Below are 24,339 nucleotides of genomic sequence, written 5' to 3'. Positions count from 1 at the left end.
TTTTCAATATGATCGGTGCATGTTGCCTTCATATTAGGTTGTGTTTACCAAGCTAACTCCATCCTTCATGTGGCAACCTCAATAGTGGAAACGTCCGATAAGATCCAGGTTCATGAGTCATGTTACACTTCCAAGCAGTGCGAGTTCCATTTGAAGGCAGCATTACCATATCATAGCCTGGATGTTACCCTTATCATCAGTGATAGCTCTGATCTGTTCAGTAGGCCACAGTGGTGTAAAAGTAGGCCAGAATGCACAACCCCGGGGATGCTGAAACCAAAGCGGCTGAAATTTAAGTCAGTAACCCTTTATTTTAAGTTACACCTTTGCTCTTCCTACTTTCTGTCTTCCATGACAAGGGCTTATTGGAGGGTCAACATGTCACACGGTCTGATTTATAATTAGCCACTGATGCAGCACACCTGAGGGAACACCAGGAGCTCAACAGCCAAAGACTCAAACACGTGTGTCAGACCTGTCCCAACCCAGGTTATGAAAACATCACATGTTTGAGACCAGAAATGCTGACGTAAACAAAAAAACAGATGGAGATCAGGTATTTACTATTATGAACCTGTCAGTTTGAAGGGTTGACCTTAGCCACTGGTCCCAAAATGCCAGAGGGAACACCAGAAGACTATCTGGCCAAAGATAGAAGACTTAAAAACAGAGGAGAGCTTGGAGAGGAGGTCTTTGAATAATCTTGAGTGCTAATTTAAATTTAAAGAAGGACTTAACGTAACGGTGAAGCGCTCATGTGATGTGGGCAGGGAGACGTATCTTTTTGGTATACAACAAAATATGAGAGCAGAAATATTCCCAATGAATGACATCCTGATCGAACCAAAAGAGCATTAGTCCAGGCAGTACAAAGGTGAGCGCAGTACTGCATTGGCACAATATGTCAGGTTTGACTGGTACCTAAGGGTGAGTGATTTATGATTCAAGACTTACCAGCTGCATACTGGGATGCAGCATGAAGCTAAAATAAAAATTCAAGAGTCAAGTATCGGTCAAGGACGACAGATGGAAAACATGAGACACATTTATTTTAAAATTGCATAAAAACTATTATCTATCAAAATGCGTCACAGCTAAAACGTAGCACTTAACATAAATACACACCACCAAGTCTGGAAACAGTGCAAATGTACAAACCTGAATTTAAGACGCAAATTCAAGTTGTTGTTTTTGTCAGACGTCGCATGCATGGAACAGTACATTAAAAGTAATAATATAATTTAAAAACATTCACTAGCCTCACGGGCCACACCAGGACCCGTGTGTTTCTTTCCTGGGGTCAGTTAAATAGGAGCAGCTACTCTGAAATGGTATGTGCTGGCAGTAGCACGCATTAAATTTGAAGTGAAGCCGATCATTTATTCATGTGGTCAGATATCTTGCACCACGGTTTTAAAAAAAATAATCAATATATACAGGACACTATGAAATTCAGAAGACTATTGATTTGCAGAGTCAAGGTGAGAACTTTGAAAATTCTTTACTGGCATTTTGCTATCTGTTGTTAGTTGAGAAACTACTTTAAACTTTGAAACTTCCTTTTATAATGAGTGAAACTTAAGTCTGAACACTTAACCTTGTGTTCAGACTTATGCACACATACTGAGGATTTATCAGTAAAAGGCGGCATGTGTGAGAATCCATTTGTAACTACTGACTTAATGAAAATGGAAACCAGTAAGCCAGAAGGAAATGGAAAGTCCCAGGTCTTTACTATACTATACTACTACATTTTATCGTGGCTGGAGGATGTTAGCTGTGTCAAGTATCGCCCTGAAGAGAGACGGCTGAAATTCAGGGCCAAATGAGGCTACATGGGCCTACAGGGCTGCGTGGCTGGGGGTTGCTGGTAATCGTCTGACTCCGCATTATGTTACAGAAGTAGTCTGTGCCGAAGCCGAAGGAGGACGAAAAAAATGCGAAAACCACAATCCTACACATTGTTCCACGCATTCCCGCTCCTCCCCTCGCTGCTGTTCCGCGACAATCTCTGTTGCCCTGACCCCGATCGCAACCTGGGGGAGGTGGAGGGGTGGATGATGTTACAGGAAGCCTGATGCTTCTGGGGAGATAGTGCTACCCCATGGTGACAGCTCCCTCTTCACCTCCTCTTTGACTGCCTGCCTGAAGGTGGGGAGAGAAGGGGGAGGGCAAGAAGGGATGATATCGGGGTGGGTGGGGCAATAGAAGGGGGAGAGAGAAGGGAGAGGGCACTCAGATTTCAGCTTATCAATAAAGTGAAGGAAAGTTTCCCATCACACATGTATTCATTCTCCTCCAGACATTTAAAAGTCTCTGATTAAAATAAAAAGCAAAACTGTTGAATTACCTAAAATAAATGAAAATTGAATAAGACATCTATCCTTCCAGCCTTATTGTAAATTCCTGAATCTGAAAACAAAATTCTAGGTCTCAAAAGTTTTACATGCCGGACACAATACTTCCCACTGACCTAAAAGCCCATTAGTTGTGTTATTGAGGCAATTGAGGCGTCAAGTTTCCACCATGTGGGAAAAGAAAAGGAAAAAGACCCATCCTAAGAGGAAAAAAATCAGATTTCCTCATCAGATTTATCACTGAGGACTGGAGCGAGAGTCCTCAGAGATACTGATGCACTTCCTTCGCCTTCTCTGGTTGCATGGCAACATAACAGGGATCAGTCATCACCTGAAACCAGCGTGACCGATCTGACTTTGGTAGGATAATGCAGCATTTTCCACCCTCTCAACGTGACGGGGCCTTGTTTGCCCTGGATGAGTGGTCACTCGGTGAGTGACACAAATGCCTCCTCTATCTCTCCCTCGCCAAGGGAGCATCTTTTTCAGCCAAAGCGATAACCAAAAGTGGGAACTAAGGGGACTTTTTTTAAGAACAAGCATTTGCTTGCTTGGATAGAAATGAAAGCTACGCTACAACTGCATTTGTTTTCCAAGCCATGTGTGTCTCCTTAATGGCCTTTAGGCTAAGCAATGATTAAGTGACTTCCTTACGAGGCAATAGATGGTCGGACACTTGCCAGACCTTAAGAGTGCAACACACTCACAAGAGGATGTGGTAGCTTTGAGTGACCATTACATGCTATTATAAGCTTTACGGTAAGGGCGGTCGGGATAAGAGCCGGAGGTGATCGCTCATCAAATGCAATTAAGATGCATGAGCGCATGGAGAGATGTTATCGTCCAACTAAGAGCACCAGATCTTCTCTGCAGCGGCTCAAGTTCTGTGCGGAAGATGTGAAACTGACAGTAAATAAATACGGAGTGGCATTTGTTCGGTGAAAATGAACACAAAACACAATTTGCTTTTCTCATTTTTTTAAACAACTTTTTGTATCTGGTAAGTGCCTCGTGTCTTATGTGGTTTATAGAAATTGCCATGTGTCTTATTTAGCTAATTTAGCAGCTATCTAGTAAAATCTTTATCTTCTATCTTCAGTTCTACGTAGAATGGTCCTCTCCCCAACCTAGGCAGACATCAGAACCAGCCTTGTACTTACCACTGTTCCAAAAGTTCCTTGTCTATCTTTGTGACTCAGGGCACTTTTTGCATATTATTTTCTCTACAATTGTGAAGAAAGTAAACAAGGCACAGGGGTATATAAAAACTGGCAATATATGTAGAAACACAGTGTAGCCAAAGTAAGATATCTCATCTTTGGCTCAGTCAAATGTGAGTGAATGAACGAAAAAGAGAGCCTGAAGTGCTACTTTGCGTTGCCTGACAACTGAGTGTCATCACGGGCAAAACTCTATAAACACAGAGTTATGTAAAAGCTCAGAAAAACAAGTAATGGCAGATTTTGTTACAGCCTTCCACTGTTGAAATTCTTCTGTGTAACCGAAGACACGGGCTCACGGTAACCTGAGCACGATTTTTGTCATTTTACAGTAAAGTCCACTTTTGTTGTTGTGTTATATTTTGCAATAGAGACAACGGTTATGGTAAAATGTTGGTAAAGAACGGGAAATGTAAAATTTAAATGCGTGTGAGGCAGAGTGGGAAAGAAGGCGGTTCGAGCTGGTAGTAAATGCCCTAAAAATAACAAAAATGTACCTCCCACACATTGTTTAGTTTTACAGACAGAGCTTCATGAAGGTTATTGTGTTCAGCATCTGTTTAGAAAAGCTGAGAGAGCTGTTGACTCAACTGTGTTTTCATTTTGGAGGCTGTGGTTTGTAGCACTATTGAATCGTATTGTGTTGTACTGACACATGTTTCTATTATTTTGACAACCCCATTTTAGTCAGTGGGCTAGGCACTTGAAAACAGTGTACACTTGTTTTCACTAGTGTACCTAATGTTTTGTCAAGTGAGTGTATGTGCAAGAAGGTTCTGGGTTCGATTGCATCTGGGGCATTTCTGTGGGGAGTTTGCATGTTCTCCCTGTGTCTGTGTGGGTTCTCTCCGGGTACTCCGGCTTCCTCCCACCATCCAGAGACATTAGGTTAATTGGTGATTCTAAATTGGCCATAGGTGTGCGTGTGAATGGTTGTCTGTCGATCTGTGTTAGCCCTGCGTTAGACTGTCCGGCATTTCCTCTATGAGATCTGCAAATTAGTTTCCTTAATAAATTCAAAATATATGCAGGAAAGTGGTCAACACAGGTACCAAAAAGTTGTCTACTCAAACTGCTTAGTTTTGATTTTTGGCACTGAACCTCTAAATCATAGCTGGCAATCGCACAATGCGGCTGGCAGAGTCGTCAAAGTAACCAACTGGAGCCAAAATCTGCCAGCACTGTTCTGGTGGCTTGTGGCTGGTGGTGATTTTCCACCCTTAACATATGCTTACTTCCGCTTCCCCCTCCTCCTGTGGAACCGGCAGAGCCAGGCCGGCTGCTCTGCTGTGGCTCCGACTGTGAAAACTGAGGTGCCAGGGACGGGCCTCGACCGCGGTGAGCGCTGTGCTGGTTGACTCCTGGGTCAGGCGTACGGGGAATCTCGGAGTGGCTTACAAATGCTGGGATATAATCACCTCTGACGGAAGGAGAAAAAAAAAGGAGAGGTTACGGTTAGACGGATCATTCGGAGAGGGGTCATCTTTTTATCTCATAAGCTATTCAGTCGTCAGGAGATACTGCAGAAATGGAGAGATCTAATGTCACAAGAGTTTCATACACAAAGAAATCGTGGCTGTCTCGTACAAGATCAACCTTGCGGAAGCCTCTTGACCTTGACATTTAATAGTATCCATTTCAGTCAATATCATCCATTTCTGGCTACAGTGTGAGAGCTGACAGCATTTTGTTATAGATACCACATTTAGTGTTTGATTGCCTTCCCAAGATTCAGTTTCTTCAAAATAAAATGCATATAAGGCAAGAGGTTAAAATTGACTTAATTAGAGTATCATTATGTCCACCACTGTGGGTGCTTTTAAACTTACAACATTTTGTAAAACAGAGATGGCAATATGTGTCTGTGAGTCCGAAAAAACAGTATCGCAGTGAATGAAGGGCTCTCCTGCCTCAAATCACACAAACTCTGCAAATAACCTTATCAGACAAGCGCCAAATGACCTACATCCTGTGAGGCAATCCTAAACCTTATCAAATGGATGGATTTCATTGTTTTTCTGCTCTGGGTAGTACCGAACATCTCTGATTTCGTCTGGTATAGCCGTAACTGGGTGTATTTCTGTAAACTTGGGTGGAGTCACTATATTTGCACGCAAAAGCCTTGTGGAGCATTGGAGGGAACTCGGCACACACGTTGCATAAATTGCCTTCGGTCCCCAAAATCCTACCAACAAATACAACTCAACTCAAGAAAGAACACCGTGACAGGACTTTAGTCTTTCACACCGATGTCTGGAAAATGTTCAAAGGGAAAACGGCCAGACTGTGTCCCAGTAAACGATGAAGAAAATGTGTTCATTGGCCTTAAAACAATTGCAGTAATGTACATGTGCTCATTTGGCATTTGCCAAATTGCTATGTTGCTAAGATGCCATTCACCTCAGTACAAATACTTTTTCACCTCATTATAAAAGTCTTGTCTTCCAAACTGGGGTGAAATGAGGCTACTGCGGTCAGACTCAGCCAGGTTGTATTGTGGAGGTGTTTTACGTTCTTGGTGGATGGGGGGGGGTGGAGGGATAACTGAAGCAGTTTCCTGGGACTTATTACTGTTCAGGAGTCAAGTTCCCCTGGGATTTAAAGGAGAGGAGAAGCAGGGGAGTTTTGATTGAATGGGCCTCTTTGTGGGAGCTGCTCGTTTAAACGCATGTCACAGTCTCACCGACCAGCTTGGCAGTGCTGAGTCACCCATCGGTGTCCAACAACGCCGCTGCCAACTCCCTCCACAGACAAACACATGCACCGTCACCGTCACACACCTCGGGGTTTTAAAGGAACCTCTGCAAAAGCATGTTGTTCGTTAGCATCATTCTTAACTCTGATTCATTTTATGAGATGCAGTCCCTACCAAATAAATGATTATTCAAACCGCAACTATCCCGGTTTGAACCTGTTGCCAACATGGATGTATCTTAACCTGCAACACCATTCATGACAGTTAGATGTTAGCTCTAAATTATTCCTGGCTCCGATTAACTCCCATATAAAAAGGGTGACCGTTTGTCGATAGAAACACTCTGTCAATACTTTAATACATCTTTTCTCCTTCTACTGTTCCTTGACTGAAACTAGCGGTTCTGATGGAATGATGGCCAGTCTGCATAATCCTCTTTCAGAATGGCTGTATAGCCACTGCACTGTAACTTTCCAACCAACTTCTTTCAGCCTGCGGTCAAGGCGGGCATTCTCTCCTCCTCAGAAGTGACAGTGCTTCCACTTGCGATGCCAGTTACAATGAGCATTGAATCCTACATGTATATTGTACATTTAATGTCAAGTGTCAGCAGGAGGCAGTGGCCACAAGACTGAACTTAAATGCACTAGTAATGCATGTGATAGTAAGCATGAAACATGGAGCATGCCTCCAGTTGAAGAACTTCACTCTTCCATTTATTGCAGACACGGAAGGATTGTCAGCCGGTCTAGTTAATCTGGCCAACGTGCTTTTTGTATTTTCGTTCCTACAGCTGACGTACATTGAACAATGTTGCCGTTAAATACATTTTATTGCTTTGCCTCTTTCATTATTGTTTCATTATTCCTGCCTCCGCACCCATTTTATTTGTCTAACTGATTTACACAATCCCTCTGTGATTGTGATTCTGTGTGGACCCAAACGGTAAGGCATAAATAAATGGAATTACGCAACCTGATATTTTACTTACCAACCTGCAGTAGAATAAACAAAGGATCATCTTATCTTACCTTATCTTATCTTATCTTATCATACCTTACCTTACCTTACCTTATCTTATCTTATCACTCTCAGAGCCGCATTATACATTCATTTGTGTGCCGGTTTACCTGGCAGAGTGTCCATTGCGTTCCTCCTGGGAGCGTCCTTTCCTGGCTCTTCCTTCATACGGCCCGTCCAACTCTGACTCCTGGGACAACCGTCCGCACTCTGAGTCTGAATGTGTGTGACAGAAGGTGAATTGAGAGCTTCACGGCACTGAATTTGGAATTATTCCAGAACGTCTGGCTTTCAAGGAAGTCAAAACTTGAATACAACAAAACCAAATGAACAAGCCGCACTGTTAAACATTTACAAAGACATGGCATACCCTGATGCCATGCTGACTTCATTTTTATGGAAAGCTAAAATTGCTCATTAGATATTTGGTGCTCATTTTTATCCCTAATGATTTTTGAGGACGTTGCTGGAGCTTCCTTGCCTGTAAGCGCCTCATGTTTCTTGTGAACGCTGGGCATCAGTTCAGATAAATCATAAGGAAACCAAATAAAGAGCAGCAGGTGGAAGGGAAATGAAATCATTCCACAAAAATGCAGTTGACTTTCAATATGAGACGTGTGTATTAAGTAATCTGACTGCAGACATGAACAGCCACAGAATTTAGGTCAAAGGTGCATTATTCTATTGTTATCAAATGTATATTACATCAGCGTACATGCATAAGAATGAGAGTGTTTGTGTGTGAATGAAAAACATTTGTAGTGCTTTGTACTGCTAGGGTTAAAATAAGTGTGATTTATAATTACTAGTGATAAATACAGTTCTTTTAGAAACATCACCAAAGATAAACTACCCACCGATGCTGTGGCGCAGGGAATCAGCAGTGCTGGGGCGGCTGCCAGAGCGCGTGGGAGGTCGGGAGTTGTATCGGGAAGGAGGCAGGCTTCCTTCCTCGCTCTTCTGTCTGCTCAGAGGGTATTCCCTGTCGCCACGATTCTCACCTCCCTGGCTGTTACCTCGATAATCACTACACACAAACAACACAACTCGTTTTCTTAAATCTTAAAACCTTAACCTTGTTCATTTTACTGACCTTTCATGGTTGTACAATGCTCTTCTTTTGTATATTGCCATGGTTGTATAAATAAAAGTTAGTGTTACCATTGTTTGTGGTTATTTAATAATAAGACTATGGTGTCAATAACTTGCTGTGACAAGATACTCTATTATTTCCAGGGCCAGGTCATGAATAAGAGACCTGGTAGTTGTCATATTCATTACTTTAAAATATTCCTCCTTTTATCCCTGTGGTGTAGCTCACAGTTCGTATTGACAATAGTCTACTTTCAGTTCTAAGCGTTTCCATTTCCATTCTGCTTCTGCTGACTCATTCCTTTGCAATTCAGGCTTTGTTATGATACTGAAAACCATTTTTGCCTTGTACCTCTGTGCCAGTTTAAACGGCTACTGAGACATTATTATCCTTGTGGTTAATCAAAGGGTGCATCAGAATCAGTGTAAAAATAATCTATATTTCCAACAGTGAGCTATTTATGATGTTGTAAACTGATCAGCCCTGAGAGGAAATAGGCCAGACATCAGGAGTTCTTTTGAAAATGTACTTCCAAATGATTCGCAAATGACTGCTTACCGTAGAATCGGATACATATCGTAAGAGCTCCAGTTTGGTTTTAACGATATTTAACTTACCCTGCAGTGACATTACGATGTGAACTAGGCGTGACTGGGCGTTGTAGGGGCTCATCAACACTTGGCTGTGGAAGAGGGGTTGATTTCCTTTTCACTTTTGCCATGTTGGTCATAATCTAGGTAACCACAGACACACACAGGATTAGTAGCATGCGGACAGTAAAAATGAGATTGCATGTGCAGCACATTTTACATTATTTTACAAATCTGTGTTTGCTGAATTTGTGCAACACTACTTATGTATTGTATTGTCTCGTGTCCGGCGGCTGGCCCCTTTCGATCACAGCAACACACAAAAATACACATCCATCAATCCATTTTTGTCCGCTTATTCAAAGTCAGTTTGTGGTGACATAAGACTAAGCAAGGTATTATAGGCACCCTCTCCCTTACAGTGTTTCCTGTTACTGAGAGTCATTCCCAGGACTGACCAGATATATAATCCTTCCAGCAAATAGACTTTACACTAGACCTCCTCTCAGAGCTACCAAGGGGATGCAGCCAGGAGGAATCCCTCCAGATGCCCATACCACCTCAACTGGTAGCTTTCTGGGGAAAGGAGCAGCAGCCCTCTGAATGTCCAAGTTCCTCAACCTATCACTATGGCTGAGGCCAAAAACTGGCACGACTAGTGTCCATTAATGGTTCGATACTACTAGATATTTTACTGGATGTTCTTGAAAATTAACATCACTCCAACATATACCTTGGAGGATATTCCTATAAATGTCAGAAATGGTCCACTCAACAAAATTGCACTTATCTATGGGCTTAAATTGAATGTCTAATGTAACAGAAGCATTCGCAGGAGTGCCAAAAATGTTCAGTTTGGCTTATCTCAAGTATCGTTTTCTGTTGTTGCATCAACCTTGTCTACTGTCTGACAGACCTCAGCAAAAAAAAAACTAGCAACCTTATTGTGTGAGTGATATAAATTGTTCTCTGCATGGCGCTGAAATTTCAGCTTGTTGCCTTCTCAGCTCCTGGCAACATGTGTATCTACAATGCCTGGCCAAAAAAACCCCAAAAAAACTTGCCACCTGGATTTAACTGAGCAAATAGGTACGAGCCTCCTATTGGATAATTACTGCATGGGTGATTATCTTTCAGCTGGCAACAAGTTATTTAACCACAACTGATGGAATGAGCAGCTTCTCATTTCTTAAACAATCATGTCGAAAGATGCATCCTGTGGTCGTGGAAAAGATGTTAGTCTGTTTGAGAAGGGTCAAATCATTGGCATGCATCAAGCAGAGAAAACATCTAAGGAGATTATAGAAACTACTAAAATTGGGTTAAGAAATGTCCAACGCATTATTAAAAATTGGAAGGATAGTGGGGAACCATCGTCTTTGAGGAAGAAATGAGGTCCTGACTGATCGTGATCGGCGATCCCTTAAACGTTTGGTGAATTCAAATGGAAGAAAAACAACAGTAGAACTGAGGGCTATGTTTAATAGTGAAAGTAAGAGCATTTCCACACGAACAATGTGAAGAGAACTCAAAGGATTGGGACTGAACAGCTGTGTAGCCTTAAGAAAACCACTAATCAGTGAGACTAACCAGAAAAAAAAAGGTTTCAGTTTGCTAGGGAGCATAAAGATTGGACTCTGGAGCAATGGAAGAAGGTCATGTGGTCTGATGAGTCCAGATTTACCCTGTTCCAGAATGATGGGGGCATCAGGGTAAGAAGAGAGGCAGATTAAGTGATGCACCCATCATGCCTAGTGTCTACTGTACAAGCCTGTGGAGGCAGTGCTATGATCTGGGGTTGCTGCAGTTGGTTAGGTCTAGGTTCAGCAACATTATCTGTCCAAAGAATGAGGTCAGCATGAGACATAATTTTCATACATGGATTGGTCACCGCAGAGTCCAGACCTTTACCCCACTGAGAATCTTTGGGATGTGCTGGAGAAGGCTTTGCACAGTGGTCAGACTCTCCCATCATCAATACAAGATCTTGGTGAAAAATGAATGCAACAGTGGATGGAAATAAATCTTGTGACATTACAGAAGCTTATGGAAACATTGTTACAGGGAATGCGTGCTGTAATCAAAGCTAAAGGCGGTCCACCGAAATATTAGAGTGTGTAATCTTTTTTGTTTGTGGTGGCTTTTTTTTTTTGGTTATGCACTGTGAAAATGTGTATTTTGCACTTACTCCCAGATACTCAGTGGTGAGAAGACTCTCTCCAGACAGCTCCCTGTGCTGCGGTTGGAGTACTTCCTCTTTATCAAGGTCCGTCTCCATTAAATCTTCCTGTAATGAGATAATAGTGACATATCAGTGAAAACATAATAATTGACACAAGATGAATATGAACCATGGACCTAAATTACTAAGTAAACATAGCTAACACAACCTCTGCCTTGTTTCTGCATATTACTAATTAAACCCTTCCTGCATTAAATATGAACATATAAATGACTATATTGATCAGGTGAAAATCGCTCACATATAATAAACATGAGTTTGTTCCCATTAAACATGGATGTGAGTCTGCAAAGTGGGTTAACAGTAAAACAGTGCCTGGCACCAATCCACAAGGTTCCGACAAGCGCCTAGTTTAGTCTGCCCTCTCTGGAACTTTTTGGCAACATTTATTGATTCACCGTTATGGACATGGTAAATGGATAGCAGCTGTGAAAAATAACACCAAACCCGAGATCACAGGCAATGGAACAAGGGCACGAATACTCAAGGAATTCTTATGTGGCCACGTCGGGAATAGGGTACACACATACTGTACACACAGCTAGGAGACCCCACTCATGAATACTTATTACCATATACCTTATCTTGATAACCCATTTTCCCATAGTTTACAATCTTTCAATCCCATCTACCACCTATACACACACACACACACACAAGAGAGAGACACCCAATATCTGTGTCATGTAGCGATTGCAATCTACAGGTTTTTAGAAAGGTGTCAAATATAACGTTTGGTCATGCTGCCTTTCCCCCTTGTTTTTTCCATCTGCCTGTTTTGATTCGTTAATATATTTTGTGGTTGTGCTGAATTAATGTGGAGCAGGGCAGTTCAGCGTATCAGTTTCTAACGGGCCAAAAGGGGGCCTTACATCATTGTCGTCGTCTTCTTCTTCATCATCTGACTCAGGCCCCTCCTCCTCAGCTGGATGGGATACAGCAGAAGGATTAAAAGCAACTTCATAAAACAAAGGTCACTTATTCCTCTATAATGGACTATAATTCTGAAGAACTGATGGAAGAATAATTTGATTTGAAGAAACTGAAAACAGCTAAATGGAACTGACATTTGAGGAAAACACCAAGCTTCATTTTTATGGTTATTCGGCTATAAAAGCATTTTGTTTCATACCACCAGTGGATTATCTTTCTATTGTGGCAGTAAATTTGACTTCACTAACCTGAGTTTAGTTGTTTAATGATGAACTCAATCTGTCTGTTGAGGTCTGGGTTTTCCTCTTTGCTGTAGCAGCGGAGAATCTCCTCTACGCTCTGCACACATGAGGACAACACATTCACTTCCGGGCACAGCTGACATGACAGCGAACACGTTGCCAAAACCAATATGAAACGTTGAGTGTTTGTCCAAAATTAGTAGTTATATGGTCGTATTTGTGCTGCTGAGTTATCCTAGTGCAATGTAGAATATGTTCGGCTCCAACTAAACTCTACATTGGCTCAAGATTTCGTGCCATGAGTGATTATTATACTTCCTTTTCCAGAGGGTATGATGCTCTGACAGAAACACAACTCACTGACTCACTGGTATCAGTGACCAGAGGTTCTGTGTCTTATAACTGGACACCTGTTGTTTCCTGTCCAAACGCTGGCTGTGTGCTGACATAAAGGAAGACAAATGCAGCGCAAAACACAAACAGCGTCTGTTTCCTCCTAGCAGGTGAAGACATTTCTGCTATCTCACCATCTCTTTGGCTTCCTGTCGCACAGAGGGAATACACAGGATACTGTACAGGGCTCCATTCACATACGGTCGAATCTGTGGAAAGCAAATCGACACGGACACAGACAATGCGTCTATCTTTATGATCTTGGTGCAAATGGAAACGCGCTTGTGTGAACATGCAGTGCAATTACGAAGTATGGATTCAAAGATCAAAGAATGCTTACACATGACAGTGAACACGCTTTTATGACTTGGAAGCTCATAAAAGTGACGCAGCAGCTTTAGTTTGAATTAATAAAGTCAGTGTTGCTTATGCTTTATAGACATTCCTCTATCATAGCTTCAGGCTGACAAACATTCAGGAAGGTTTAACTAAACTTAGCCTCTTGACAAGCCTGGATGTGTCTGCTTGGATTAGAGTGGTGCTGACATTTGTATTCAACATATCCACAGATAGGAGAGCTATATTCATGTATGCTGCTATTTATTAATGGATGCGTCGTCCAGTTGCTGACAGATGTGTTTATCACCTCGTGGTTCTCGTGTCCAAGGAGGTCAGTCAAAACCTTTAACACATGCTTGCCGTTCTCTGCGCACTTCCTTTTTCCTGTATAAAGTCAGACATACGAGACACAGACACTTAGCAACACTTTTCCATGTCTTGTGACTTTGCTTTAGTGTATCACTCAGATCAATAATTCTTATCACAATAACGCAATCGCTGGTTAATAAATCGTCGTGAAAAGCCGGCCTCTGACAAAAAGGGAGTGTATCTTTGCTCATGGGGTGTGCGTGTGCGGTAAAGGTGGTGACAAATATACAGACTAGATAATGATGTGAAACTAAAGCAGTAAAAAAAAAACGATAAGAAATTGTATATTGAAGGTCAAACCGATCAGTGAATTCCTTTCCTTTACCCATAAAAAATTCATAAACCGGGATGAGAGTATCTATATGGCTACATTTTATTTATATGACTTATGACTTCTGTGTCAACGTGTGCCTCGGTTACCTTTCGTACGCAGGCACAGATTCATAAGCAGAGCTGCAGAGTACTCCAGGGTGTAGTCACTGAGGCAGTCCGAGTCCTGCAGCTCATCCACCAGCCAGCCGATCAGATCATCAGCTATCATGGCAGTCTGCTGGCTCCTCCTAACAAGACATGAGAATAAATGATGGCTTAAAAACACATAAGCACAAACACGTATGCTTCTCAGCGGGATAAGAATTCACATTGAAAATTCTCCACCGTGTGGTTTCAATAATCTGTTTCCTACTTAAGATAACACTATTAGGTTCTTTATCCATGTTACTGTAAGTCTGACGTCCTACATGCACTCATGTCTCTTTTACTTCCTGACTTTGTTGACCACTTTGGTACCATATTGTATTTGTAGTATCCGAGGTCATGCATTCCAGTCACTCTTATTTTCTTATTATTGCAAGTTTGGATTTTTTTTCTTCCTGACTTTATTTTTTTTATTCCCACAGTAAGTTTCTATTTTTGGATGTCTAACCAGTTCTTTTAGACTTTGCCTTTTTTGCCTGCTCCTTGCTCGTAATCTTTGTTGCAGGTAGGCGGCCCTGACCGCCTACCTGCGTGTGACACAAAGTTTACCTGAGGCTGAGTTTTTGAAGGGCCACTAGCACATGCTCTCTGGTCAGGGAGTCCTTTTCCTCCTTCCTGAGCGCCTCTGTGAGAAGTTTTAGAAGAATGGGAATCTGGGAGAGGTAAATCCGACCTGTAAGCATTAACAAGACAAGGGAGTTTTAAAGTGTCACTTGATTGATCATCTTACACATACAACATTAATATTTGGCTGCTTTACCTAATTTAAAGCAGCAGTTCCTAAAATGAAAACTCATAAATTATCAATTAATTTTACGTACAACAGACCCCTAGTGAGAACAGTACAATACAAATAATTATGAAGCATAAAACTAAACTAAATCAAAAACTGACTGGACACACAGCAACGGCTAATCTTGATAGAGAAATACACGCCTATATGAGCCTTAAAGGTAGAGTTCCAAGGAACACAAAAATTTACCTGCACCCCAGGTAGAGACGTTTCAATGATACCACCACTTAAGAGTTTTTCTTGTTTTCTTGCGCTTATAAATTTTTTTTACCACAGTTTCTTACCACTTAATACACAAGCGTCTGTGTCAGCACAAACAATTTTTGCCTATATACAAAATGACCGCCATAGTTACCGGCATGCTGCTGCATAGCATCATTAGCGGTTTTCATCCAGAATGAAAAGCCACTGAGTTTGGCTCGCAATCCACGTCTCCAAGTGCATCCAGTCCGACATCCAGTGACTCATCTTACAAAGTAATACAAATGCTTAACCAAATCTAATGGCAGCTGAGAGCTTACCCTCTGCTAGAGAAGCAAATGCATTGATGAGACGAGCCATGTATTGGCGGACGACCTCGTTCGCCGACCTCATTAAGTGAAGCACAGTTTTCTGTGGAGAAAAACACAATGTAGGGCAGTTTAAAATGATACCTATTGCTTTCGGGTTACTTAGTAACATGGTATTTGGAAAAGGAATCAAATGTATTGTAAGTACTGCTGATGATTGAGATATATATGTTTTTTTTAAAAAGCCCTGTTTTAAGGCTTTCCTGTCTCTATACACAGTTAATTGCAATTGATGCATTGCTTGAATTATACAGTATATGTCAGACAGTAAATTATACCGTTGCTAAGGTTACACACATGACCAACCCTTTTTTTTTAGAAAATAATCAGTAGGTACAGTATGCAATGTTGTGATCAGCTAGAAATACATTGTGCATTTGGAGTCTTTATTTGGAGACTTTATACAGATACTAGAATACATAGATGAGACTTAGAAGGATGAAGGCTAATGTTTATGAACTCTGCGTAAAGGTTCCTTTATAATGAGAAAAAAAATCTGTGTTGAGAGAACGTTGAGTGACCAGCACCCTGGAAAAGCTCACTTCTCATCATTTACACTTTTTGCCATTGTCATACACAGAACATTCATGTTTGTTTTATTACGAGAAATCAACACCAAACCACTATTATTGTGGCTCTTTAGAGTAAATTACTTAAGAGGTGTATTGTGGCGCTGGGGCAAGTACAGACAAAAGAGACCAGCAGTGAGGACAGGATCGTTTACTTTCTTCTTAAGAGACTGTCTTTTATTTGGCGCCTACAGCTAAAGGAAAGCTGAGGGGATTGCATGAACAAAAGAAAAAAGTGTGTAACAAACCCCTTACGAAAGCTTAGAATACAATCTGAAGTTCCTGCTCCGGCCTTTTTTGTTATGCGAAGACGGGAAATTACTCGAGAGAGCGATGCCTAATCTGGGGCTGGGAATATTTCATAAACTGCATACAGTCAGATTAAAATAAAGTTATTAAAATATATCAATCTATATACTAATATAGATCATATTTCTGGAAATCATGTGTCAGTACAGTTTAACTTATGACTTAACTATGGTACACATGTGGTTTCAGTTTGTGCTCTGTCTATTCCAGTACATCATGAGCTCGGAAAATATAAAAATGGCAGACATGCAATGAGTACCCAAAATAAATATGAAAATATATACTAAATGTCTCTTGTCAATATTGCTATAAACATATTTGTAAATAATAAAATAAATAGGCCCTGTGTTGGGGAAGTATCTAGCTGAAATGCTTATTCAAGCCGTATGGATCATACGGACAGGTCAACCAATAAATACAAAAAATAAATATATAAAATGTGTGCTTGCAGGCTATGCTCTTCACCCACTTCTTTAGCATTAAGTCAGCGGTGAGAAGTTCATTAGCTCAGTCCTGCATGGAGTTAGTGTCTTGGGATTAATTAGTGGCAAGTGGCAAAAGGATAAAGACTTACTTCACTTTGAATGAGACTGTGAAAAACACTAAATCTGCATTAGTAATTACTCTGTAGTGTCCTGAGAACATCATATAATACAATCACCCACCTTTTTAGAACTGTAGCGCTCCAAAAGATCGTTGCTGATGTAGGCCTGAAGCACAGTGTCTCTCTGTTCACCAGGAAGTGAGCGTGTGAGCCTCTAAAGACATTAGAAACAGATATAGTATTCACAGTGAGCTCTTACTCTACTTACTGGATGCCCCAATATAAAATCGCATTTCTATTATTCTACCTATCAGCCAATCTTAAAGTATATCAAATTATGCTGCATATAAAACTAGCCTGAAGCTTCTCGGGTCAAACAGATGTTAAACTATAGAAGTCTGAATAGAAGCGATCATTCACAAAGGCTTGACTAAGGATTAAGAATTGCATGGATCTCAGTATCTATGATACACTTATTATATAATGGCTATTAAGGGAGTCTGATACTCTGACAGAATTTAGCAACAAATGTAAGGCTATACTTTAATCAGCCCTCAAGGGAAGTTGGGTCACATTAGTAGCAAACACCAAAGTTTGCAAAAAATGGTTTGTTGCGTTCTCAGAGATGACAATGACAGTGACTGTACAAGTTAGGGACAACTGAGGGCATGACATACTGTATGTCATCAATGAGGGAAATAGGAATACTAGAAATGATGGAAGTAGTAGTCGTACCCAGCGCAGTGCCTGAAGCAGCAGAGACCTGAGTCTATCTGAACCTTCAACTAGGTCTTTCTTCAGCTTCTCATAGTCTAATGAGGGCAGCATTGGCACGTCCTTAGGCCTCCTGGAGATAAATAACAATGATATGTCGGCCATGTTTTATTGTATAACAAACCAGATCAGTAGAACTTTTTTTTCCCCCCAAACGTGAGACTTACTGTGGTGCAATAGATGCTCGTAGCATGGAAGAGGCCTACAACAGAAGCACAGTCAAGAAAAAAGGACATATATTTCACAATTTATTTCAGCCTACGTTCATCACGTGATACTACATTTAAGTAGTACAGTATATAAAGTAGTTAGTGTTTAAATGAATCCTGTTCATCATTCTTGCTGTCCAGTTCCCCTACGAAGCAGTAGAGTCCTCCATTTAAAGCATTCATGTTAGCTACCGTCTTAATAGGTCATTAGTCAAATGTATATGGTAGAGACATGCAAACCTCATGCTTGTACATGCTGTACACCGGGACACACAGTGTACCGTTTGGTAAAATCATCCATGCAGTAAAAGACAACTACCAGAAGAACCAGGAAAGGTGGGTTAGTACCTCTGCATTTGTTACAACTCCTGAACATAGGCGTTTGAGACAAAACGAAACGGAGTCTTTGGAAAAGAGAAATAATCCATTGAGGGGCGGTTGTTGTGTTTTTGTAGAGAAAGGGTGAAACTAATTATTTGTTCTTTTTTTCTTTTGAAAGGGGATTTTGAGCCCTGAAATCCAATCTGAAGCCTGGGAGGTTGGACCTATAGCGGTGGCAGCTTAAGGTCAGGGGGAAGTGATCCGTGTCGTCTGTGGTATCGGTTGGTACTGCCAAATATTTGCTTTGGTGCGTGGTAGATAATATGTTCCTTGTGTCATTTGACACTTGCGGGTCTTGACCTGGAAGGCCTGATTAAGAATGACATCCAACCAGGGATTTGCACATGCGCTATGTTACAGGCAGAAAATAATTATTTACCATCGCCATCTATTAACAAGCATAAAGCTGTGCCTATTGTTCAAACAGCGGGGTGAAGCTAAAACTAATGGTCCGCAGCAACGCCTGAAGGAATATGAATCTCTCATTCATACTCTAATGGTTCAGCTGGACACCTACACAAAGCAAGAGCAAGACCCGGATTCTCTGACAATACAGTGTTTACATAAGAGATACTCGTTTCACCTCGTTAGCTTGGATTCTCACCATTTACACTTGACCACGGGGACAACTACAGAAGACCATCTATTGTCTGACTGGGAGGCTCTACTCCCTGTTCTCATCTAGGGTTGTCCCTTGGAGCTAAATAAACCACAGAATAAAGTAATAATAAAAAAAAAAAGAAACGACTGTCAAGAGCCATTTCAATATTATGTGGACACAAAGAGCCTGATAATTATTGTCAATTACAGAATTAGACTGTGAGAAGTGAAAAGGTGCTTGCCTGTGTGAGGGCAAATATGATCCCGACAAATGTTTTATTCAAGCTACCGAGATTGTTAACCACTGTCTACCAGCTCTTTGCAATCAGAGTGGCAAATTACTAATAACCATCATTATTAAATTCAAGGCAGACTCCGATTGTAGCTTTTCCATTTGTTATCATTTGCTGCTTTTCCTCATTCAGAAGTCAAAAGGCCTGACCTGACATTTATCCAAATTATTATTTTAACATGAGTGCCTGCTAAATAATATAATAGCGTATTATAAACAATAGTGCTAAGAACCATAACAACTGTATAAAGTGTTCTGGTTGCCTCTTTTCAAATGATTGTAACCTAACCCACCCCGTTTGACAACCTGAGCGTGAGAGAAATGCTTCTCCATCAAAGCGCCTTGTGTTGGCTATTCTTGTCCTGTCATGGTGTCTGGCTAAAGCTATACCGTTAAACATAAAGGGAGAAAACTGAAACTGACAGATGACTGTAAAAAGGACAGATAGCCAAAACTGAGAGTTAAGAGGAAGAACAATGACGGGGGTCTTTGGGAACAAGTGAATTTAACGTTGAGGTAAGGCCTGAAAGACGCTCTAGTTTGACTTCATAAGTGGCCTGACAAAAGGGGTCACTCATGCTACAAACGAGGCCAAGCATCTCGTTAAACTAGGACAATCTAATAGGGACGGAAAAAAAAAAAGAGGGAAGAAAGGACAGAAAAGCCATATATAGCATATGTTGGGGCGGGCGTACGTTGTGACAACAAGAGAAGGAGACAGGGTGAGGCACAAGCATGATGAGCGGTGGGGACCTGAGCGATGACGAGAAGTAAAGATGAAAACTTACATAGCCATCATCATAGGGACTCATAGAGTAATAACCCTTTGTGGACAAAAGCATCACACACACAAAAAAACACAGAAAAAAAGCTTGTTCAGTTCAAAACAGAAAGAAAAGAGCACAGAGTTCAACGTCACAATGAAGGCCACTGACAACAAGCGTGATAGCGAAGCTGTGGGCAGTTTTTGTGTCACTTTAGAGTACTTGTACAGTTTTTTTTTTTTTGGTATAAAACATGATGATTTTAACCAGTAAGAGTTACAAAGGTGGCTGAATATGTGCGGCCGCTGACGCAGTAATCTCTGCTCAGAATTGTACCTTGTGTATTTAACTTTCCACTTGTGTGTATTGCTAACTTAATGTTAATAGAACACCAGGATCCGGTCAGCTATTTCCAGGATACTCAATTTTACTGCAAGGCTTAAAGTTGGCCGAACAATGCACAGTTAACAAAGGGACACCTGCGTCATTTAAATGTGAAGTTTTCCCTGACTGGCCCTCGCTCCTGTCAGCTATCCTCTACTTGACATTGACTGTACCGTGACTGAAATCACCTTGCCTGGAAGGCTTGTGTCGGTATTCTTCTGTTACTGAGGTGTGCAGGAAAGCGAGAGAAAGAAAGAGAGGCAGGAGAAGAGAGATGGCTGTGTGGTCTAACTCACAGTGCCAGGCCTGGTGAAGTCAGTGCTGTGCACCACGCTCTGCCTCATCTGGCTGCTAAACAGGCGAACACACACGCTCTGCAGGTACTCAGGGGAGATCTGCGAGAAAAAAACACAGCATGCCCCTTGGGATTTAAGATTGTGTGTGGGGGGAAGAGCAGGACAGTTTGTACCTGTAATTTGTACATTAGAATGTGTGTGTTTGTTTGTCCCACCGTCAGCCCGGCCTACCATTTTTCCGCTGACGGTGGCCTCCAAAGAGTCGACCAGCTCAGCCGTGATCCCAATCAAGTTGTGGTAGTCGGCCTGCATCTTGCTGAACTTCCGTACGTAGCTGGTGATGCGGCGGTCCGATTCAGCCAGCTGGAGCTGGAGCTGCTGCATGGCCTCTGCACGGCAACAAAAACACACACGGGCCGAGGTTGCATAAACTTACACTCATGCCAAGTGAGATAAAATGTTTGTTATAATATCTGAAATGCTTTGTTGGAAAATTAAAAAGGGCTCACTGGGTAATAACTAACCCACACCATCTTATGTTTGCAACAGTTCAAAACAGTGACAAAAACTCATTTCCAATGCTTATCTTTGGCAAAACCCCTTTTTTCTTCTGTCCATTATTCCTCCATCATTACATACTCATAAGAAACTGACTGTTTGGTTTACTCATTATATATGCAGTGTTAATGAGACATTTCATTATAGCAACAGATAGCGTAAATAAACATTACAACTTTGTCAACTGTGTTATTGGCAACAGACAGAGATATTTCTTTATCCGGAATATTTGTCCACCACCACAACAACACTTAATGAATAATTATTCTATGTGCTGGACGCTTTCGAGCCTTTCGAGATTACAGAATGAAGCGTGAAATGAAAACAAATATTTACAACACCTATTTAGGAAGCCACTGAGTACCTGGCACTGACTAATTTGACAATTATTGTAGTTTGATGGAGAGACAGATTTAACTGCAGTACACTGAAACAGGATAGATATTTACCTTTAGTACTCCGCCCGCCTTCCTTCTGTATGATGCATGTTAAAGCACATATACTTGAACTTAGACATTTCTACTGTATTTGTTCACCTATCTGATGATTTACTTTAGAGTTACATACATACAATGGAACCTTACGTATAAATTCTACGTCTTAAGTTTGAGAGGACGTAAGACAAACATCCTGTTTGAAGTGGGTCAATCTGTCACAGTTATTTGTGTAGGACTAAAAGCTGAGCTCTTGTATTGTATGATAATCTATAAGTGAGGGTATAGACTCAACATATGTTTGTTTTAAAGGAGGGAATTTTTTCAAAAAAAAGTCTCATTAACCAAGTCCGTGGTGTTTGCAAAACTGTCATCCAGTGTGCCTACATGCACTAAAATTGATCAGCCACAACATTAAAACCACTGACAGGAGAAGTAAATAACATTGACCATCTTGTGACAATTCAGTGTTCTGCTGGGAAACTTTTGGGAAGCCTTGTAGTGTTAGAGATGAATGCCCTGTTAGATTTGCTACTTGTGCAAGAGCAAAGCAATAAAGAAAATAATACTTTGTACAATTGCACATGGATGGTTTTGGCGCTCAGTATTGACGTGTGAGCGAGTCATAAAAAAAAGGATACATATAAAGTCATCAATCTTGGACTGTTGGATGGCTTTAGTGCCACTGACAAGAACTGTTCCAGCTGCGCTTTCAACCGTGGCATCCAGGAATCCTAAATACCCATCACGTACATTGGGGGAAAAAAGGAAATAAGGCAACATTCACATTGATAATGGTATTCAGTGATATTTTTGCATATGTAACTAATACGTGACATCTGAGCACCTGGAAAAGATCTTTAAAAGAGGGGTGGACGGTGGGGTTGGGAACAAAAGGCAAGGCATAGTAAGGCAAAAACTCTGTGGTCTGGCACAGTGCTGCCCCCCGAGTTTCCAGGTACTGCTTGAAGAAGGAAATCCTCTCCTCAAACTCAGCTCGGTCCTGGAGACAGAGTTGGGATAAATAAAAGTTTTTATTTCAAATCAATAGAAAAACTTTTACATCCATATTAATATATGTACTGAATTTGCAATGGCCTACACAGTAATCAATACAGCACTGAGGTTAGAAATCATTACTTCAGTAGCGCAAGGACAAGATCTGATAGTCAAACAAACCCTGTGGCGCAGCTTAGTGGACATTTTAAAAAACTGCAGGCAATGATTTTTTTTTATTGATTTAGTTTAATTGTTTTTTGTTCAAGAAAGAAAGAAGCCTGGGATCTACTTACATGTCTTCCTGGGTGCCTCCTTAGTGGGTAGATGGTAAAGTGGATGTGAAGGTAGAACTCCAAGCTCTGGGCCTCAGTGTCTGTATCTTTTACCTCGGTGGGAATGTTCTCTGCCCACAGTTCAAAGAAAACCTTGTGGTCCCCGTCATCAAACGAGCTAAGGAGGTCTTTCTAGAGAAGTCACATTTACAGAGGAGTGCGCATAGCAGAAAAATACAAACTCTGGAAATACGTCGTCCACCATCAATAACAAATCACTCAAGGATAATTTACTACAAACTTACTGTACAATTATTACATTATAATAAATGACACTTATAAACTGCGAAAATCCTAATTTCATAGAGAAATGATTGTTTTTTTGTGCAATGAAAGGTTTCACAGTACTAAAACCATTTGTATTCATAAACTGGGTGACTGAGAATCTTCAGACAAAAACTTCAGGTTGTATCAACTGCAGACTCACTAGTATTGTGTGGGCAAAATGGTTGCCACTTTTTACTTCTTTTCATACCCATCCCCACTTGCCACCACCACAAATAATGAACCAATCTATAGGAACAACAGGTTTTAGAAACTGTATTATTTACCTCTATGACACGAGTCTTTGAGTCTCTGAGGGTACTTCCTCTGGGCTTTGAGACGAGCTTGCCTTTGTTTTTGCACTCCTTGTCAAAACTGTGTACAGTCTCTTCAAATTCCTCAAACTTAAGATACTACAAAAGACAGAAGTACAAGTGAACTTCACCTTAACCGGAACAGAATGCAACTTTTCTGCTCATATTGTGTTGACATATTTCTCCATAACATGCTAAACCACCGACAGACAGTTTATTGCAATATTTTAAAAATAAAATATGTAATGGGCATTTGTTAATCATTCAACGAAATTTGAATCTGTTACCTCCTTGATCATCCCCAGAAGATCGGCCTCAGTTGCCAAGATGTCTCCCATCTTGGCTGCCTCCCTGGAATTCATGTGAGAGCCCAAAACCTTTTAAACACCCACTTACTGCAAAGACTTCTTCTTTCATACATTAAAGTTTGTACTTCCAGTGAGCATTCTGCACTCTGCAAGGACAGAATAGCACATGGGACAACAAATTGTCATATGCAATTATTGCACTCGGAATTACAAAGGGTTACTACGGTGTAGTTGATTTTACAAGTATTTTCTTCGCCTAAAATTCAAGTAACGTAGCAATACAGGTCAACCGCCAACATTAACATAAGCGAAGATGTGCCAAGCAAGTACAGTACTAGCTTATAGCTTATAAGCTAGCTCAACGGCTAACGTTTGTGGCAATAAGAGAGGCAATAAGCAACATCCTTACCCCATTCGTACACCATTTACTTGGTGAAAATATCCCTATGAACATTCCCGTGTATTTATCCGCAGCTGAAAGTCATAAAGTCCATTTTTCGGCATGATTTGTGGTGTTAATTTACACTTTGTGTCTGGTAGCTAACCATTAGCTAGCAACCGTACACAGAGAGGACGCTAAAAAACACCTAGCAACCGAACCGATGGGAAAAGCAGGATGGAAAGTAGAGGCAAATGTCGTAAATAATTAGCTTGTCCTTAAAACTCTACACACCAA

The 24,339-nt window shown here is 41.1% G+C and overlaps 1 protein-coding gene across 2 annotated transcripts; it reads right to left on the bottom strand.

The window, feature by feature from the left end:
- Positions 1-1,030: 1,030 nt before the first annotated feature.
- armc9 (armadillo repeat containing 9) lies at positions 1,031-24,208 on the bottom strand. Of its 2 annotated transcripts, XM_084548774.1 has the most exons (25): positions 23,643-24,208; positions 23,329-23,454; positions 22,739-22,909; positions 22,294-22,449; positions 22,088-22,180; positions 21,462-21,486; positions 20,686-20,843; positions 20,455-20,553; positions 19,799-19,834; positions 17,696-17,730; positions 17,490-17,601; positions 16,876-16,968; positions 15,285-15,375; positions 14,520-14,643; positions 13,914-14,053; positions 13,432-13,508; positions 12,920-12,994; positions 12,399-12,489; positions 12,090-12,142; positions 11,164-11,262; positions 9,003-9,118; positions 8,150-8,319; positions 7,403-7,508; positions 4,813-4,997; positions 1,031-2,145 (listed from the first exon to the last, which is right to left on the bottom strand). In XM_084548774.1, the coding sequence occupies exons 1-25, from the start codon at positions 23,715-23,717 to the stop codon at positions 2,123-2,125; spliced, it is 2,529 nt and encodes an 842-aa protein (XP_084404900.1). In that variant the 5' UTR covers positions 23,718-24,208; the 3' UTR covers positions 1,031-2,122. The 2 variants fall into 2 exon arrangements, with proteins under 2 accessions (XP_084404900.1, XP_084404899.1); XM_084548773.1 differs by lacking the exon at positions 1,031-2,145 and having other exon boundaries at positions 4,219-4,997.
- Positions 24,209-24,339: the final 131 nt, after the last annotated feature.

Source organism: Chelon labrosus (genome assembly GCF_963514085.1).
Source record: "Chelon labrosus genome assembly, chromosome: 7".
Lineage (NCBI taxonomy): Eukaryota > Metazoa > Chordata > Actinopteri > Mugiliformes > Mugilidae > Chelon > Chelon labrosus.
This window is presented reverse-complemented; position numbering and strand designations above follow the sequence as displayed.

Excerpts from the sequence above, each read along its gene's own strand:
- armc9 (XM_084548773.1), bottom strand. The coding sequence starts at position 23,717 with ATGAATTCCAGGGAGGCAGCCAAGATGGGAGACATCTTGGCAACTGAG. Across the intron at positions 22,910-23,328 it reads CAAAGACTCGTGTCATAGAG|AAAGACCTCCTTAGCTCGTT; the intron begins GTAAATAATACA and ends TGACTTCTCTAG. Across the intron at positions 9,119-11,163 it reads TCACCACTGAGTATCTGGGA|ATTATGACCAACATGGCAAA; the intron begins GTAAGTGCAAAA and ends GTGGTTACCTAG.